We start from the raw sequence: 19,427 nt of genomic DNA, 5'->3' as shown, positions 1-19,427 counted from the left end.
CCTCACAGTCACTTAATATTTCTAGACCCTTCACGTGAAGCATGGCTTGCAGGCAGGCATTTAGGAAGTCTGAGAATGCTCTTAACCCTTCTGCATCTTTAGACTGTATTTTTGGCCATTTTGATAGTTTCTCCCTAAAGGCTCTTTGGATGAGAAATGGCTGACCATAGCGTTGATTGAGCTTACTCCATGCATCCCTGTATGCCTCTTCATCGGTTCGATAAAAGGTGCCTTCAAGGCATTTGTAAGCAGGGCCACAGACGTATTTCTTTAAGTAGTAAAGTTTATCAGCTGAAGAAATGCCCTTTCGGTCCACAAGTGACAAGAACGAGGCCTTCCATTCAATGTAGAAAATTGGGTCTCCACTAAATACCGTGGGCATTGGCATCGGGAATCTGTTTATGGCTATGCTGTCATGAATTGCTTGAGCCAGATAGGACATATCAGCAGGGGGCGCTGGTGTGGCATGGTGAGGGTTTTGGCTGTAGGCTGGGGTGTTAGGAGTGATCTGTCTGATGTTCTGCTGTATGGGCTGACTATCAGTATCCTGTCCAATTTCTCTGTCATATATCTCAAGTCTGGCTCGAGCGGCCTCAACGTCCCTTTCTGCCTGTAGACGCTCTAATTCAGACTTCTGCACTTCTAATTCCCTTTTATGTTGCTCTTCCATTTCTCTTATTTTCTCCCTTTGATTTCTTTCTTCCTGCATTAGTTTATATTGAGCCTCCTTAGCAGCGAGCTCTGCGGCTGCATCAGCCCTTTTTGCAGATATGAGAATTGATTCTGAATGGCGACTGGCGCCTGACTGAGAGGCTGTACCATATATGGAGTAAGCATAGTCGTGAGCTAGTAGGTGACGGAGCCGGTGCCTTTCACACTCTGCATCAAAGTCGCCATCTACTGCTGATAGGCGTTCATAGATTAGCTTTATAATGTCTTTAGTTACTGCCTCACATGCATCAATTTTGCGCCTTAGCTCAGGGGATGGTGTGGCCCGTTCTCTTATTTCATTATAACGTCTCATGAGATCATCCCGTCCATTTTCAATGGTGTCTGCCATTGTAGCTCTGTTTCTGATATGTTTGTCTTTAAATTTTTGGATGTTCTGATTTGAATCTTCCATTGTTCGTACAGGCTAAGTAGTCTTTTTCCTTTTTACTAAGTTCCTCCTTTTGGTATGTGAGTATTTTCTCTGTGGGCACAGTAGTACGTTCTGAACGACGTGGTAGTGTTAACCCCTCAGCGTCATCCATTTTGTGTTGAAGTTCGGCTAGTTGTTTTTTCTTACATTCAGTTAACTCGAATGATGTTGCAACTCACTGCTCTGTATGCCGTGTCTTGCCGTCTTCTCATGAGTTCCACAGGCAGCGTGATGCAGCAGGTGCAGGTCAAGCTCTTACTGTAGCACATCCCTCCGAAAGATGGTCTGACATTTAAACTGATGATTTTAGATTTATTGGAAATCCCAAAACCAACGTAACAGCAGGTTACAAAAGTAAACAACACAAACAACAACCGCATTAGCTACCTTACCATATAGTTTCAGAGCATTAGCAGAGTTTAGCACTAACTCACAAGCCCAGTATTTGCACAGCTATAAACAGCCACAATTGTTCAAACTACTTCAAAAACACCACCCCGATGTTAATATCACAGTATTATGATAAATACTAACCTTGTGCCTCTTCAAAGGGGTGCTAAAACGTTAAATCTTTCACTGTGTGTGCATATTACAGTCTCTCCGTCGCAAGTAGCAGGACTAGTTACGGTGCCAGCGGGTGGCTTTCAAAATAAAAGCACCTCTAGTCAGAACAGGAAGTAAGACACTAGGGCTTAAACAAGGTAAAATACTTAATAAAGCCTACTGAAATGACTGTTCAATAATAATATTTCTTCTGTAGAGCTAAACATATACTGGGTTATTTACATGGACAATGCTACGAGTAAAATCTGAACTATCTTCATGATCAGTAAAGACACCTCTGGACACACCTTGTCTCTTCCTGTATATACTTATTTTTAATGATGTTTAAAAAGTATCTATTTGTGATATAGGTTGTAGTTTTAGTAGTATCTAATAACAATAAACAAGTGTTATATCACATTTGGATGTCATTATTGGAGACATAAGACATAAATGTAGTTGATTGTTTTGCTGCAAGTGTAAAGATATTTTATTTAAAAAAGAATGAAAATATCCAGAATAGGGAAAATATACTTTCTATTTTTCTACCCTACCCACTGTAGTCTGGATGTTGTCCACAGTCCTCAGATTCTGGCCTATAAAGGAATATATAGTTGTTAGAACCCCAAATTGGAAAGATTGGTGTAATAGGACAGAACATTCATCAACTTGATTTTATTTTATTAATGCTGTCACCGTGGACTGAACATGCGAAACCACGTACATGTTATCAGTCTAACACGAAATTAACGTTCGTGTAGTGTAAGTCATGGTAACGGGAAAATGTGTATCAGACATTTTCATAACAGTTAGACCGCAGTACGTAACGTTACTGTAGTGGATGGGTCTTTCACTATGGTGTTGTCCTGCACCGCTTTGTGGCAGTATTGTACATTATGTGGGTCATGTAAGTTACAGCAACTGAGAGGTGGAGATACTGTGTAACTGAGTATCGGTTAAAACAACAATAAATCTAAATTGAACGTTACAAAGCAAACAGTGGTAGATGTGTGCTAAAGTAGCTGGCTGTCCTGCCTGCATCACTACAGGCTAGTTTAAACAAATCATTCCATATTTGCTTTGCTTACATCCTTTCTTGCATGCTAAAATCAACACAAAACACCGGTGGTACACAGGATACTAACATTGGTTGCGATTGCCATACAACTTAATTATTTTGCAACGGAAAACTTTAGCAACTATTTGACTTTAACTTGAGCCCACTAAAGCACAACATCACAATATATTTCACATGCATTGCAGTAATGTTAGTTTAACTGTCCAATAGAATGAAAGCCAATTCTGTATCGTTTTGTCAGTTCCAAAACAAAGCGAAGGTCTCTCTATGACTCAAGGCTTTCTGAATGACTCAGTCTGATTCTCGTTTGGCCTGAGGGGCTTCAGCACAAACTTTATTGTTGGTTTTTATCTTTTTTGTGGCTGTTGTGTTAGAGTCTGTGTTGTGCTAGGAGCCGGTCGTTACTTTTAGTTATAGCGGACTCCATCTCGTTAGCTGGGGTGTTTTTGCTGTGTGTACCATACAGAATCAATAAGCAAGACACTCGGAGCCCGCATGAAGTCAGAGCCAGTGGATTTCCTGGAAAATCCGACCCAGAGTCTTCACATTGGATTAGGCATTCTGGCCATCAGAGGTAACAGAAAAAAACGGCAAGTGGATCGTTTTTGTGTGAGATTACAACCCCTTCATTAAAAAATGCATGGTCTTCATATGGGGATAAAGGTTGCACTGTTGTCAAGCACTAAAAGAGCTGTGGATAAAACTGCATCAACTAGTGAATTTCAACATCAGGGAACATGAAGGCACTATAACTGCTGGTAATACAACATCTTGTACTCTTTATTTAGTCACACTGTATCTCCTTAGAGATTACTGATTTCCACTAACTATATCTCAGCATGAGAATCTCCAGGACATCAACGCTTCTAGATTTAAAAAAAGCATGATTGCAGCGTGTTTCTTGTTTTATCTGGCTTTGAAGGTGGGGCATCACTTGAGCATTTCGACACAACAAAACTCAAATCAGTCCTAACTGAAGTCATGATGTTTTTACAGGGCAACAGTAATATATTATGAACCATAGCTACTAAACTAAAAACACATAGGAAAATAGCTGGATAGGTTTGCCGAGTAATAACTTTTTCATGGCATATCTGTCACAAACATAGCTGTACTCAGCATTGCTCTGATTAATATGCATAGACTGTAAAACAGGTTACGAGCAGAAACCTTCTGGGAAACATTTCAGACTAAAGACGGGTTGATTGGGGATAGCTTGTCCAATTGGGGTCAAAAGCTATGTCCCCATTTGGAAGAAAACTGATTTTTGAGTCAGCGGTTAAGTTAGATTAGGGTTTGGGTTAGGTAAGTAGTGGTTAGGGGTAGGGTTAGGGTAAGTCTCCAGAAAATGAATGTAAGAATGTAAGTAGTGTGTGTGGGTTTGCTTTTCTTCATTTAGTAGAACTTTAAAGGGTTCTTTGGGGGGACTTGGTTTTAGGGTCAGGGTAAAGTTAGGTTAAAAAATGGGTTTACATATTCCTACACCTATTTACATCTCACAAAAGTGAGAACACCCCTTACATTTTTGTAAATATTTGAAGATATCTGTGACAACACTGAAGAAATGACACTTTGCTACAATGTAAATAAGTGAGTGTACAGCTTGTATAACAATTTGCTGTCCCCTCAAAATAACACATCACACAGCCATTAATATCTAAACCGCTGGCAACAAAAGTGAGTACACCCCTAAGTGAAAATGTCCAAATATTTTGTGTGGCCACCATTATTTTATAGCACTGCCTTAACCCTCTTGGACATGGAGTTTGCCAGAGCTTCAAAGGTTGACACTGTAGTTCCGGCAGAGCTTCAGTCTCTATTCATTCAACTTACACTGTAAATTTCCAGCTCAACTTTTTTGAAGACCCTTTTCTCTCGCATGCCATTCACCGGTCTTGTGCAGAGTTTTACATGCATTCCGTGCTTCCGCAGGCCTATTTCAAGTAGCCGGCTATTTAAAAACTATTAAAATATTCTTTGTGTGGTTGATCAGTGGTGATAAATTATCTGAAAGTCCCAGAGACCGAACCCCAGCTTCACTGGTGTTCGGTCTCTTCAGCAATCATTACTCTTCTGACACTACACACATACACGCTATGCCTACACATGCGCACTGACGACCCAGGATTAGGGTTTCAATTTTGGATTTATTCACGCACTTTAAAAACATTTTTTGAACTGTGACATTGACAGTCGAATCAGGCTCCGCCCATCGAAGCATGGAATCTTCGACTATTTGGGGTCAGCCCTACAAGACACACTTGTCTTTGTACTCCTCACCTGGTTTCCGCCACACACGCTTGACACCATCTGAACCAAATAAGTTTATCTTGGCCTCATCAGACCACAGGACATGGTTCCAGTAACACCTTGTCCTTAGTCTGCTTGTCTTCAGCAAACTGCGGGCTATCTTGAGTATTATCTTTAGAAGAGACGTCCTTCTGGGATGACAGCTATGCAGACCAATTTGATGCAGTGTGTGGCGTAAGGTCTGAGCGCTGACAAGCTGACCCCCTACCCCTTCAACAGCACTCATACATACTCATATTCCCAAAGATAACTTCTGGATATGAAGCTGAGCACACGCACTCAACTTCTTTGGTCGACCATGGCGAGGCCTGTTCTGAGTGGAACCTGTCCTGTTGAACTGATGGTCTTGGCCACTGTGCTGCAGCTCAGTTTCAGGGTCTTGGAAATCTTCTTATAGCCTAGGCCATCTACATGTAGAGAAACCATTGTTTTTTTCAGATCCATCAGGTGGCATGTTGAACTTCTAGTGACCAGTATGAGGGAGTGTGAGAGCGATAAAACCAAATTTAACACACTTGCTCCCCATTCACACCTGAGACCTTGTAACACTAACGAGTCACATGACACCGGGGAGGGATAAGGGCTAATCGGTCCCAATTTGGACATTTTCACTTAGGGGTGTACTCACTTTTGTCACCAGAGGTTTAGACATCAATGGCTGTTTGATGTGTTATTTTGAGGGGACAGCAAATTTACACTGTTATACAAGCTGTACACTCACTACTTTACATTGTAGCAAAGTGTTATTAATTTCAGTGGTGTGACATGAAATGATATAATCAAATAATTACAAAGATGTGAGGGGTGTATTCACTTGTGAAAAATAAAGTATAGTTAGCAGCTTTTCAACAGGCTAGGAAGAGTAATCCTCTTATGTGGCTTCTTAGCTGTTTGAGTCATATTTATTTGGGGTTTCAAATCAAATGTCTTTATTGTCCACAAATGTGGAAATGTATCTTTACCTTCAAAGGCTGATTAAAAACCACATCATTAAAAATCACAATACAAAAACACAATAAATAACACAACATACACAGTACAGACCATAACGGAGAGTTTTCCAGAGTGGAGAGATTATGAATTTAGTAAGATTATTGCATTTTGTATGAAAGACTTTTTGTAAATGGTCTTAGTTGCTGCAGCTGCTCTTTTTTTTTAAATGTACTCTGTTTTGGCTGTAAAATTTAATTTACAATCAAAAATGGTTCCTAAGTATTTAAACTCCTCAACTGTCTCAACAGGCTTATTGCTAATCAAAACAGGAGAAAAATATGGACAAGCACTGTTGTGTCTCACGATCGCTAGCTTTTCAGTCTTCTTTTCATTAATGAAGAGGGCACTGAGCTCACACCACTTAGTGAGCTCTTGGTTGTGTTTGAGATATGTTGACTGCTTATCTGTGACTCCCATCTGTATAAGACCAACAACCACCATGTCATCAGCATATTTCTACAATTGATGTGTCAAATTCATACTCTGCATTTCATTTGTATATAAAGAGAACAAAACATGTGAAAGCACACAGTCTTGAGGTGCTCCTGAATTCAAGATAACTGTATCAGAGAAAATATTACTACTGCACTTCACTCTCTGTGGCCAGTCTGTAAGGAACTCTTTAACCCACTGTATAATGTGGCTGTTGGTGTTTATATCACAAAGTCTAGCATAAGTCTTAGACTGCTGTAGATGTTTACTTACAGTATTCAGTGTCAATGTTGCATCTCTAGTACCTCTGCCCTTCTTATATGCTGAACTGAAGTAGATCAAACCATTCACTGAGAGATGTTGAAAGATGATTGACTATGACCCTTTCCGTACATTTACATTAAATGCTTGTCAATGCGACTGGTCTAAAATCATTGACCTTTAATTTGCTTTTCTACTCATGGGTTTTACTGGTTTTAGTTTCCTTAGCAAATCCCCTTACAGTCTTTAACCATGAATTTGCAGTGTCCAGTAGTTTTAGTTTTGCTTGTATTAATTTTAGACATCCAATTAAATCACTTACATCCAGCACCACGATGGTTAGGTTTAGGCTATACTGAGGTTTGTTGTGTGTGTAGGACAGAGAGGGACAGAGGAGCAGGAAGGGCAGAGGGGGCTGAGGCAAGGGAGCCGAGGAGCAGGCGGGACCAAGGAGGCTGGGACGAGGAAACGTCTCGGGTTACGTATGTAACGCAGACACTGCGTCGGTGACGACACTATGGGAACGCCTCTGGGCGTGGCAGGGCTGAAATCATGAATGAAACTACTACAATCCTATTGCCGTTGCTAGAACAGTAGCGGCGTAACTGGAGGCGTATATAAGCACGCCGGCACACCGGACACATTAGCTCTTTGCTATGAAGCAAGGCACTCCAGGCAGGGCGAGGTGTGGCCGACAGACACAGTGTCTCGTTCCCCTTCTCGGGGAACAAGGGTTTTATACGTAACCCAAGACGTTCCCCTTCGAGGGAACTCGAACTGCGTCGGTGACGACACTATGGGAACGAGAATACCCACTATTCCACACCGAAGCCTCCGCCTGCCCCCCAGCGTGAAATAACCGGTAGGCACGACTAAGAGGAGAGCGCACGGGTGCCGGGTGCAGAAGGAAGGTCCAGACTGTAAAACCGGATGAAAGTGTGAGGAGTGGCCCAGCCAGCTGCCTCACACAAATTCTGGAGCGAAGCCCCTGCGAGGAGGGCCCTAAAGGCTGCCATGCCTCGAGTAGAGTGCGCCCTTACGGCCATAGGTGAAGGTAACCTGCGCACTGATAGGCCAGGGAAATAGTCTGAACGATCCAGTTGCTGATCGTGTGTTTAGAAGCGGGGAGCCCAACCTTGGGGGACCTGAAACACACCAGCAACTGGTCTGCTTTCCTCCACCGGGAGGACCTCAGAGTGAAAATACTGAGACGTTTCCTCGTCCCAGCCTCCTTGGTCCCGCCTGCTCCTCGGCCCCCCAGTGCTCCTCGGCTCCCTTGCCTCAGCCCCCTCTGCCCTACTCGCTCCTCTCCCTCTCTGTCCTACACACACAACAAACCTCAGTATAGCCTAAACCTAACCATGCGATATATATCGCTCTGAGGGACAGCAGTCTCTGCTGGGACCACAGGAGGATCTGATGCGCCAGCTTGCATAATGGGCACGAGCGCAGACCCTCCTGGTGATTCAAAAAGGAGGCAGAGAACTCCTCAGAGCTCTGAACACTGCCAACATTTCCAGGCAATTTATGTGCCAAGAGAAATGATGCTCCTCCCAGGAGCCTCTCGCAAAGCGTGTCTGTCGAATAATTGTTCGGTGACATGACGCTCCCAACACGGGACCTTGGGACAGGAATCAAGATTTCCTCCATACTGACAGGGAACGAAGGCACCTGCTCGTAACCCGTAACAGATGGAGTGGATTTCCCCTCGGGCAGAATCCCTTGGATTTCAACCCCCACTGCAGGGCTCTCATGTGCAGCAGGCCAGAAGGTATTATACTGGACGCTGCTGCCAGGAGACCCAACACCCTCTGAAAGTGTTTCACAGTGATGTGCGGCCTAACTGCACTCTGGTCACTGTGGACCAAATGGACCCGACGTGTGCAGGCGACAGGTGAGCCCGCATAGTCGTTGAGTCCCACACCACCCCTAGGAACGTAGTCTGTTGGGTGGGCACCAGCACGCTCTTCTTCGCGTTGAGCCGCAGCCCCAAACGCTGAAGGTGGGCAAGGACAACATCTCGATGCCGAACTGCTAACTCCCGAGACTGAGCCAAGATGAGCCAGTCGTCGATGTAGTTCAGTATGCGGACACCTTGAAGCCTCATCGGGGCCAGAGCTGCATCCATGCATTTGAGGAGAGAGTGCTAGGCCGAACGGAAGAACCCAATACTGGTATGCCGCTCCCCCGAAGGCAAACCTCAGGAACTTCCTGTGAGAGGGACGGATGGAGATGTGGAAATATGCGTCTTGCAGATCTATTGTGACAAACCAATCCTCGGATTGGATGTGACTGATGATGGCAGGGATGGTGAGCATCCTGAACCTGAATCTCCTCAGAGATTGATTCAGGGACCGCAGATCTAAAATCGGACGCAACCCATCCGTCCTTCTTGGGAACTATGAAGTACCGGCTGTAGAACCCGGACTCCCTGACTGGCGGGGAAATAAGCTCTCTGGCCCCGTTTTCCAGCAGAGAGCGAACTTCTTGTCCCAACACCTGGCTCTGCCCCGCATGCACCGCAGTCCAGACCACCCCGTTGAACTTTTGCGGGGGTGGACCCGGAACTGCAGCCTGTAGCCATCCACTACGGTGCGCAGGACCCATGGGGAAATGTTTGCAAGGCTTCGCCATGCTTCCACAAAATCCGCCAAGGGAACCAGCCCTCGGGGTTTCATTCATGATTTCAGCCCTGCCACGCCCAGAGGCGTTCCCATAGTGTCGTCACCGACGCAGTTCGAGTTCCCTCGAAGGGGAACTGGGAGGCACCGGGGGCCGAGGAAGAGAGGAGGCACGGGAGAAGTGACCGGGGGGTTGGTGGAGGAGTGTGGTGGCTGGCTGACTGTAAGGTACGAGAGGGAGCCGAGAGGGTACCGTAGAAGACACCCGAGGGGAGAGGGCAGGTGAGCGAGCCCAGGTGACTCGACGGAGGACAGAGGTGAGTGAACATGGGAAGACAGACAAACAAACAGGGTTAGACCAAGGGGGTAAGCCAGAGATCGGACAGTGAAGCCGACCAAAGCCTGCATGGAGGGATCCATGTAGACCCATAAATCTATCTAAATAAAAAAATTATTCAGCCATCAGTGAAGCTGCGTTGGTGTTTCACAGGTGAGCCTCATAGGTGGGCTGATTAATCAGTGACGATCAAAGTCAGACAAACACACTGAGCCATGAAACTTTTTGTTGGTGCAGCTATCAGAATTACAGTGTTTCTGCCGTTGTTCTACACCATGGTTATGCTGCGCAATCATGCACATTTAATGTCATAGTTTCATTAATAATTGTTGATTAACTTCAGTCTAGTAGCTGTGCACTGGAATAACTTGTTTTGTTTCCTAAGCTAGGCCTGGGAGATTAGAAAGAGAAGTTTGAAAGAAACGTGCTTTACCATCAAAGAGAACCATATTTCAAGTCTTTGTTTCTCGAAGTTAGGGTCACAACCCAGCCATGGGTCGTGGGAGAGTTTGAATGCATCCCCAAGGGGTCACCATTAAATAATCAGTTGTTGTCAACTACAGACAGTTTCTCAGGAAAATATATTTCTTGCAATATTCTGGCTGCCCACAAATTTAATGTTGATTTGAAAGAAAGATTCTTTATTCGCTTCACATTAAAAGTAGAAGTCACTCATATTTAAAAGCACTTTTTGTTGTATCACAGTAGTATGGTGTAATGTTAGAAATGTGGAATAAGACTTTATTAAACTGACAGATGACTAAATGTCAGTGCCCAGAGCCACTGGCACACACACACAAACAGGATATTTCCATATGGAAACACTGCAGAGTAAAGTTGCAGTTGCTGTTTACATCCTGAGACTCAGTCATGTGCAGACAGACTGACACAAGCTTTGGAAAAGAGCTTTTGACTCCTTTTTCATCAACTCTGGGATCATGTTTGTTTTTCCATCTGCCATTTTTTTGTGCAGTAAATGTTCATGTCTCAAAAGAGTGACTTTCTCTCTTACCCTTCAATGTTGTTACATCCTCTTTCCTTCCCCCCTCACAAATCTGTTATCACTTCTCATTGGTCTCACATGTTCAACTCTATTTTACCATTCCTTTCGTACTTATCGACAACACTACGTACTTATGATACAACAGGGACAAGTGTAACCAAGAACAAAACCAAAACTGCCTAGAGGTTATGGGTAGCAGGTCACAACCTGCTAACCACCTGCTTGGTTTTGGTTCAGGTTATTGCTCATAGTAAAAAAATGTACAGAATTGACTCACCATCATTCATTTCATCTTTTTCTAGTTTAATTACTGTAAATGCCATGTTGGTGAGCAAAAAATAAATGTTTTCTTATGTCATTATTATTAATGGTGGGTCACTACAAAACCATTAGTTTAATGATTTATATACCAATAATAGCAGTTACAACAATAGTTTCCATTTTAGTATCTATCATACCTACTGTTGTTTTAGCAAAACAATTACAGTGTTTTTCAAAGCACTTAACAGTAAAAATATTATTTCAGTATTCAGTGTACCACTCATAAACCTATATGTTGTTGGGTTTATCAGATAGAAGTAGTAAAACATGTGACTGACAGTACATGTTGTACCAAACACTGTCTGTGGAAGTCTGTGCGCCTCTCTCTTTCTTCTGCTTTTATACCGCATATTTTTAACCAGTGTTGCTCAACCTTTTTTCCGAAGCTGAAGTGGTTTCCTTCTGATGCCACAACCACCAGTGACATACTATCAGGAGGCAAGGTATTGAGACACACACACCCACACACACATGCACAGACAATTGCGGTTGAAATCTTGAAAGATTTTGTGCATGCAACCTGCCATAGCTTCAAAAGACGTAGAAATGATTACTTTGTGCAAAGCAGGAAAAAGAGCGGGGTAGTGAAAGTGTGCACTATGTGTTATTTAGATGGCCCATTATGTGATTTAAGTTTCAAGCGAAGAGGAGAAGTCCATGATCACAGGATGTATTTGACTTGTTTGTATTTATGGTGCTCAGTGACAAGCAGCAGCAGCGTATTTGCAGCCAGATGGAGCTGGCTGTGTTTTAACCACTGCTGGGCGTTACTGACAACAGGGCTCTTATTATGTGTTATCCCAACATACAACAGCCCTACTATTAAATATGTTAGACAAATATAATAAGAGATAAGAATTAAAATTAATTTACAAAACACTTCAAACTCAGACAGTGTGGTATCTTGGTGGTGTGTGGCTCTGGCACAGGAAGTGACCCTACTTTTGAATCACTTTATTTCAAAATAATTCTGAAAAGGTTTTTACTTTAGATTGGTCCCACAATAGCATAAGTGAGAACTTCATTTCAAAATAGCCATACAGTATATAGCAATAAGGATTATTTGTACATGACTGAATTACAGAGACAGAATTACTTTAGTCTTATGTTTGTTGGGGGAATATCCAACATGGTCCTTGAAATCTACAAACCCTTGTTAAAACCATGCTTAGCAGCCCTCTTTGCTACACTGTTACAAAACTATTATAGCACAAGTCAGGCATGGGCTTGTAGCTCTTGCAAGTGCTGTGTCTGGCTCTGTGATGAAAACGGTGTGAAATTGTACACCTTTACAGCCGAGGAACCGAAACAGCATAAGTAGCAAAGTGAATATGCTTATAGAGCACATCCAGGCTCTGATGCAAAATGTCAAACCAAGGTTTTACAACACTTGCTTATATCAGCTTTCATGAGGATGATTACATCAGTCAACGGTTTTGGCTTGTGACCCCTTAAAATAAAGGATTTCCTTCTCGAGACCGCTTGTCACAGGTGATGGCCTAATAGACATGAGAAGTGATCGTGTTGACTATGAGTGTCAACATTTTATAAATCCAGTACATATTATCCATGGAACTCCCCCCTGATCCCCTGTTCAGTTAAGACAGCTAGCTTTAAAGTGATTAACAAACAGCTACTTCCTGCCACAATGATAAATGGCTGTTAACCACACAGCCAAGATGTCATTTCTAGACAGCATACCCTAAAGGAAAAAAAAATTGTACAGACATAATTTGAAAAAAGGTGTTGTGAATGTGATAATCCTCAAATTGTGCTATTATAAACTGATTTCTTACACCTTAGGTTATTATTATTGCACATATTCAAGCATTGCTAACAGTTCAGGACATGAATATAGATCTCAAGTGAAAGCTCACACAAACATAAAATGAGCCCTCATGGTCTGATTTATAATTTACACCAAGGGTGACATGGGACACAGGAATGACAAGTGAATTCATTAAGTGAGGCATCATCCCTCACAAAAACTTAAGACCATGGAAAACTTGGAGACCATTCAAAATTCAAATGATATGAAATTCATATAAACTTGCTTTACCTCCATATTTTTCAACAATATTCTGTATGAGCCATAAGGCCAGGGTACTCCCCTGCCCCGTGTGAGTTTGGACACTGGAAAGTGTCTTAACTTACAGTAAATGTATTTAATACTGCAGGCTCACAACATGGACATCCTTCCCCACACACACATTTGTATTTGCATACAGTATAACACAATAAATGTTTCAACTGTAAAACATTTAAAATGCCCAGAGTGAATGGCTCTCATGAATGGCTTTGCAATTTGAATGAATATTTAAACTTAACTATTTCCAATTAACATTCCTTCAATTCAACTTTTTTTGTTTTTAAATATATTACCGGATCTTAAAGTATTCAATGTGCAACCTGCTTCTTGAATACAAGTTCAAAAACGAATGAATTTGATAATGCTAAAGCTTGCTCAATTGATAGCTACAGTATTAACTCTAAGGTACGATAGGTTACATGTTAGCAGGCCTAGAATACAGTCATGTCAGTAACCACAGTTAACACCATTTAGACTGTGGCAAACTCTCAAACCATTAATACATCCTGTATAAAATACAAAAATATACAGTATATATGATGTGAGATGTTCATTTACTATATTTTGTCCAAGTTTGGCATTCCTCAACTTTTTGTTTTCTGAGACACCCATAAGTTGAGTAAGTTGTAACCTTTCACTTCTTCGACATTTAGCGCAATTGGTCCTAGAAACAAACTTCAAGTGTTCATTCGTAGCAAAGATGAGTGTTGCTTGTATAAAATATGATTAATCAAACTCAAATATTTTTTAAATTACTTAGTCCAAACCAGAGTGTGTTGGGTTGTGCCCCACTCTCCCCTAGTTTTGTGAAACAGAATTTTATTTTTCTTTCTTAACCATTAAATTATCTTGCTTGTTGCATGTTTCTCTCGGGAGCCCTGAGGGGTCTCTTTCCCAGGTTGAGAACCACTGCCTAGCTTTTAACCATCTGCATTTATTATTCTTCCAGAACAGAGAGAAGGCAAGAAAAAACAGTTGTTTAATGGAGTACTATGCTGCCTATATTTTGTTCCCATAGAGACCCGTTCAGCCCAGGACATAACCCTTCCTGACAGTTCAGAAGTCTATTTTTACTGAGGGATTACAGACTCTTCCTCTGTCTGTGCATGACAACATTTCAGCTGACTTATATGAACCAATTCATCAAAATCAGCGTCGTTATTGTGGCTTCTTGTTGCACCGGCTAGAAACAGGAACAGGGCCCATTGTGAGCTCAGATTTAAGGCAGCGTGAGATGTTATGCACTCTGGTAGTCAACGTGGCTCCGCTGCCGACACAATAGAGGGGAGTTCCTGTTCTCTATCACCCATCACCTTGCCTTCCTACGTCCTGAAGAAAATGTTGTTTCTACAAGCCCTGCCACAGAGTTCACCAGGTGGAAACCATGGCAACAGACTTGACAGACGCCCTCCTTCCACTTATCACTTCCTGGGGAAGCTCTCACCTCATTGGCTCCTTCCTGAATGATCTACTTTTCCCATATTACTACAGGGACATCACACTGGTCTTTATCCAAAAAACAGTAACACTTTTTGAATATATGGCATGGAGTATTTTACTTTCCCTGTGTGCTGATACAGCGACAAGACTGATTGCCTGTTTTGTTTTTTTTCCTCACCTCTTAAGGCTAACATAAGCAATGTGTGGTCCAAAGTAAATGCAACACTGTTGTGTAATCCTACTGTAATGTAAACTAACGTAAGGCTTCTGAAATTGTGACAAACCGTCTGTGTGAGTGTGTGTGCACATCACTTTTCTGGGATGTCATCTGACCTCACTGTTTATATCAGACTCCATTAGAGACCATATGTCCATGTCTCATTAATATGTATACAAAGGCGTAAACAGAGAGAGAGGGGGATCAGATTTAATGAATTAGAGTTTCCTCTCAGTCACTGATACATTCCCTCTGTTCCAGCTCAATGGCACTTTATCGTTCTAAATTAAAAATATATGTAGATTTCCTTCCTCTAACATCCTCTGTAGTTCATTTATTTTGTCTCCTTCACCTTCCCTCCCTACCTCAGTCTGTCTGTGAAGTGAGGGGGTGGAGTGACGTGACAGAGGTCAGATGTTTCCTCCCCAGCTTTGAAGACGATTGTAAAGATGGAGAGAGGAATAGTGAAAAGAATAAAGCCTGCGTCTCTGTGGAGGTCGGGCGTTTTACAAGGGAGGCCACAATCACAGGCAGCACATATAGGCTCACTTCTGGCAGCTGCTCTGGAAATGGTAGCTCTCTTTCCAAACCCTCTGCTGCAGCCACAAACCCTAAATGTCGGGCTAACACCTCATTTAGTGAAAGCTGTTTTCCAAGGTCTCCAACAACATGGCCATCGGTGTGTCAGTTTGCAACACGTTTGACTGATCAAACTGAACTTTGCCTGTTCAAGAGGAGTTTACAGTCCATATTTACTCAGAGAGCTGCACTGGTCAGCCAAGAGTTTTAGTCTTAGGGGTGACATGCAGTTATTTGGAAAACAATAGCTTGACTGTGCAATCCATGTGTACTGCCAGGGTGTAAGGGCTCAAAATGTTCTCCTTTAGCCTGAAGGCAACTTGTGTGTGTGCCTGAAAGCTACATATTGCCACCATGTGGTTAAAGAAAGGACTATGGGAAGTGATGTTCACATTTGAAACCAGTTTTATAATCTGTCATGTGTAAAGGCATTCACATGGCAAAACGACACCACATGTAAACATTAAGGAACTGTACAAAAATGACTGTGTGTGTGTGGATTAATTGTGGAGTGTGGAGGAGTGCTGGACCTTAGCTGGACTTTGGAAAAAAGTGCAACCCTCTGCATGGTGGGTAATGTAGGCTAATAAATTTTTTAAAAACTGAGATAATAAATAAAAATAAGATCAACTTCTGTCCTTTGCACATAGTAAAGTGCACCCTACTGAATCATGACACACACGAAAGATATATTTTTGGTATGATTATTTCGATTTAACTATTAATTATATATATATCGCAAGGGAAGGCTGAAATAAACTATAAATCTGGAGTTTACAAAAAGACCCGTCCCCTGCTCTTCCAAGACAGCAAAACCATCCAGACAATACCATCCCACTTTTCTGTGCCCAGCCCCTCTCCACTCCTCATCATTTTTGTACACCCCTAATCTGGATACACTTCAAACAAAAAATGTGTAATACATTATTTTATTTGGTCTTTATTGTTTTAATAATTAATGGCATTATAAAGGGTTTTATATTAGAACAGTTTAGACAGTGTAGTGTGGACAAGATCAGATGACATAAAGGGAGGAGGACATTGTGCAGAGACATTCCAGCAGGGGAAACTCCTACACATGTAGTGCAGGATGTTGGTCCACACACAGATCCAGAGAAAAGCTCTCCAAAGGCAAATATGAGATAGGAGCAATACTAGCAACAGTATCGGTTTTCTAAGAAAAAAACATAATTAACCCAATCTGCACAATAAAAAAGTTTAAACAGCATATATATTTCACTTTAATACATCAAAATAAATGAATCTATTAAATATAATTTTCTCTGTTTTGTCAGTATTAACCATTTCACTGTCCTCACGGCTACAAACCAGGTGTGCAGAGGTTGTAATCGCTGCATAGATGGTTTGTCAATCAGACGTTGAGACCACAGTGGATTAAGCTGTGAAAATAAGCAAAGATAGAAATCAATGAGTAGAGAGTGAAAGACAGAGTAGAGAGTCAGTTGAACTGCCTCAGGCCAAACACCAGCTCACCTTTTACGATGACTTTGGCCAGTGCCTCACTGGAGCCGATGTGGTTGGTGGCCACACACTTGTACGTTCCGCTGTCAGACAGTTTAACGTGGGCTATGAGCAGCCTACCATCCTTTGTGGTCTCTGCTCCTGCAGGCAATCTCGCCCTGCCTGCCCGGCTCCACTCGAACTGAATGGGATGAGAGCCATGGGCAAGGCACTGCACGACCAGGGCATCTCCCTGCCGGAGCCTCACCTGGTCAGGCAGGCAGGTGGCGTACGGAGGACCTGCATGAAGGAGAAGACAATTACTCCTATCATGTGCAGTGACAGACAAACTGGATATTCACCGTCAGTGTTTATTGTCCGCGGCGTCGACTCACTCTCCACCTCCACCTGCGTGTACGCCTCGCTGTAGCCATGTATGTTGGTTGCATTACAGATGTATTGGCCTGAATCTTGGCGCCCCACGCTGGTCAGTGTCAAAACTCCACCATCCTCTGTGTGTTTCCATGGCAGCGGTGCTCGTAGCTTGGACCAGGTGATGACAGGAGGAGGGGAACCTGGAATGAAGATGAGAAAGAAAGGATGAAGTGAAAGACGAGAACTGAGAGCAACACTGCGAGATATTTACACACACAGGCACACAAACCATCTTACCACTAGCCCGACACGACATCGTGACTGTATGTCCCTCCACGACTATCATCTCTGTAGTGCTCACTGACGCCACTGGTGCTCCCAGCCCCCCCTCAACAATGATGTCAATTTTGACCTCTGTCACCCCCTCGTTGTTTTCAGCCTGGCAAATATAAACTCCTGAGTCCTCTGGGTGCACTGCAGGCCACTGAGAAATAAAGTGGAAATTATTATCCTGTTATTATTATTATCTTAAAATGTGTAAATAAATTAAAGTATTACTGGTCCTTGTGTTTATATTTCACCTCTATTGTGTTGGCATCATTTGTCTCCCGGGTAACCAGCTGCAGGGAGGATCCTTGGCGTTTCCAGGTCAACTTGGGCCGTGGCCTGCCTGTGGCTTTACACTCCACTGACACCGGGTCACCTATTCTGACCTGCAGGGGCCCTGCTGGTGTCAGCTGCACTTTGGGAGCAACTGACAGAGAGGACACGCAGGCGTGACTGACATGTTACACCTGCAGTAACTAATGTTATTGGCCACTTGGGGGCATGTGGAAACAAGTTGCAAACAACAAAAACATTTTGGTATAATTAGTTTTGATAAAAGGGAGGCAAGATAGAATACTCTTTCAGGAGGGCCACAGTTTCTAAGTGAATTGCGAAAAACAAGCTCACATTTGACGTTCAGTACAGCTGTGGCAGTGCTGCGGCCTGCAGAGTTGGCTGCCACGCAGCGGAACTGGCCCTGGTTTCCAGGTCGGGCATTAGCAACCGTCAGCACAGAGCCATCAGGACCAATCTTCACATTGTCTAGAAGCAAAAGGTAGAATTCAGTGAAGCTTCACAGATGGTGATATTGTATGAACGATGCTTGTGCTTACATGTTATTACTCCTGACCTGGTAATGCTTGGTTATTGGCTTTCTTCCACTCCAGTTGAATTGGCTGTGCACCGCTCCCCACTTGGCACCTAAAGCTGACAGACTCCCCTTGGCGCACAGTAGCTGCCCGGGGCTCCACAGAGACAACCGGAACTTGACCAGCCACTGCACAGAAAGAGAGAACTGGCAACACCACACACACACACGCAGGTACAGTGCAACTCTGTGAACCTTTGAGTAAACGAACACTAACCCCAGAGCAAACAACCTGAGCAAATACACAGACTGAATGGAAGTGCTTTTGATGACAAAGCAAAAAAAAGAAATAAAAGCTTAAACATGTAATAAAAAGATGTGTCAGAGAGGAATACTGAAAAATTTTCACTGTTGTTAAAACTAAAATATTACTACATTAAAGGGCTGGTTTACCCAAATTACAAAAACTGGCAGCCATCCAGATTGCTTTGGTTTTATTTGCCCAGATTTTGATATTTCTACCTTGTTAGTGGTGCTCAAAGTATTGAAAAATTACATTTAGAAATACAACAACCGCCAAAGTTTTCCTCCCAGAAACGTCCCCATTGCTAGTGATGACAGAAAATGCTTTCAGCAGCTTTAATAATAGGGACTTGTGCTTAAGGGAAAAGTAGCTCAAATGAAAACAGTCAGAAGTAATCACTGCTTCTAAAAGGATGCACTACTGCTTATGTACTTCCATGTATTTTTTGTATTGCTGTGTGAGCACCATTTTTTGTGATCCTTTGAAAATACAAAAATTATATACATCTCTACAGACGTCAATGCCAGTTAACACACAAGCTCTGTAAAATGCAGATGCTACTCTGTTCAAAGTAAATCAGATTCCTTACCTGAACATAAGAGAGAAAACAGGATTAGTACTCCAGGTGAACAATCCATGGTGAACAGAGAACAGTCCCACGTTCTTCTAGGTGTACAATCTGTTTTTCACTGTGTCTGTGTCTCTCTTTCATACAATCACTTTCGACCTTTAACCCCTTCCCCTATTCAAACACTGCCCACAAGTTCTAGTCACGTATGAAGTGTTT

At 42.7% G+C, this 19,427-nt stretch overlaps 1 protein-coding gene across 2 annotated transcripts; it reads right to left on the bottom strand.

Moving 5' to 3' along the window:
- Positions 1-16,278: 16,278 nt before the first annotated feature.
- Positions 16,279-19,385, bottom strand: LOC119899440 (basement membrane-specific heparan sulfate proteoglycan core protein-like). 2 transcript variants are annotated; one of them, XM_038713994.1, is made up of 8 exons: positions 19,230-19,385; positions 18,379-18,525; positions 18,156-18,290; positions 17,783-17,955; positions 17,499-17,685; positions 17,222-17,401; positions 16,860-17,126; positions 16,279-16,765 (listed from the first exon to the last, which is right to left on the bottom strand). In XM_038713994.1, exons 1-8 carry the CDS (start codon positions 19,276-19,278, stop codon positions 16,761-16,763), a joined length of 1,143 nt encoding a protein of 380 aa, XP_038569922.1. In that variant the 5' UTR covers positions 19,279-19,385; the 3' UTR covers positions 16,279-16,760. The 2 variants fall into 2 exon arrangements, with proteins under 2 accessions (XP_038569922.1, XP_038569921.1); XM_038713993.1 differs by having other exon boundaries at positions 18,379-18,543; positions 19,230-19,372.
- Positions 19,386-19,427: the final 42 nt, after the last annotated feature.

This window comes from Micropterus salmoides, unplaced genomic scaffold (assembly GCF_014851395.1).
Source record: "Micropterus salmoides isolate LMB-PRFRI ecotype aquatic unplaced genomic scaffold, ASM1485139v1 Ms_hic_scaffold_12, whole genome shotgun sequence".
Lineage (NCBI taxonomy): Eukaryota > Metazoa > Chordata > Actinopteri > Centrarchiformes > Centrarchidae > Micropterus > Micropterus salmoides.
The sequence above is the reverse complement of the archived record's forward strand: the minus strand, read 5'-3'. Positions and strand labels throughout refer to the sequence as shown.

Bases quoted from the DNA above. Each gene is read 5' to 3' on its own strand.
- LOC119899440 (XM_038713993.1), bottom strand. From the start codon at position 19,278: ATGGATTGTTCACCTGGAGTACTAATCCTGTTTTCTCTCTTATGTTCA. The intron at 18,291-18,378 runs GTCAGGAGTAAT...TTTTGCTTCTAG, and splicing joins CAATAACCAAGCATTACCAG to ACAATGTGAAGATTGGTCCT. The intron at 17,127-17,221 runs GTGAGTCGACGC...TCCTTCATGCAG, and splicing joins CACGCAGGTGGAGGTGGAGA to GTCCTCCGTACGCCACCTGC.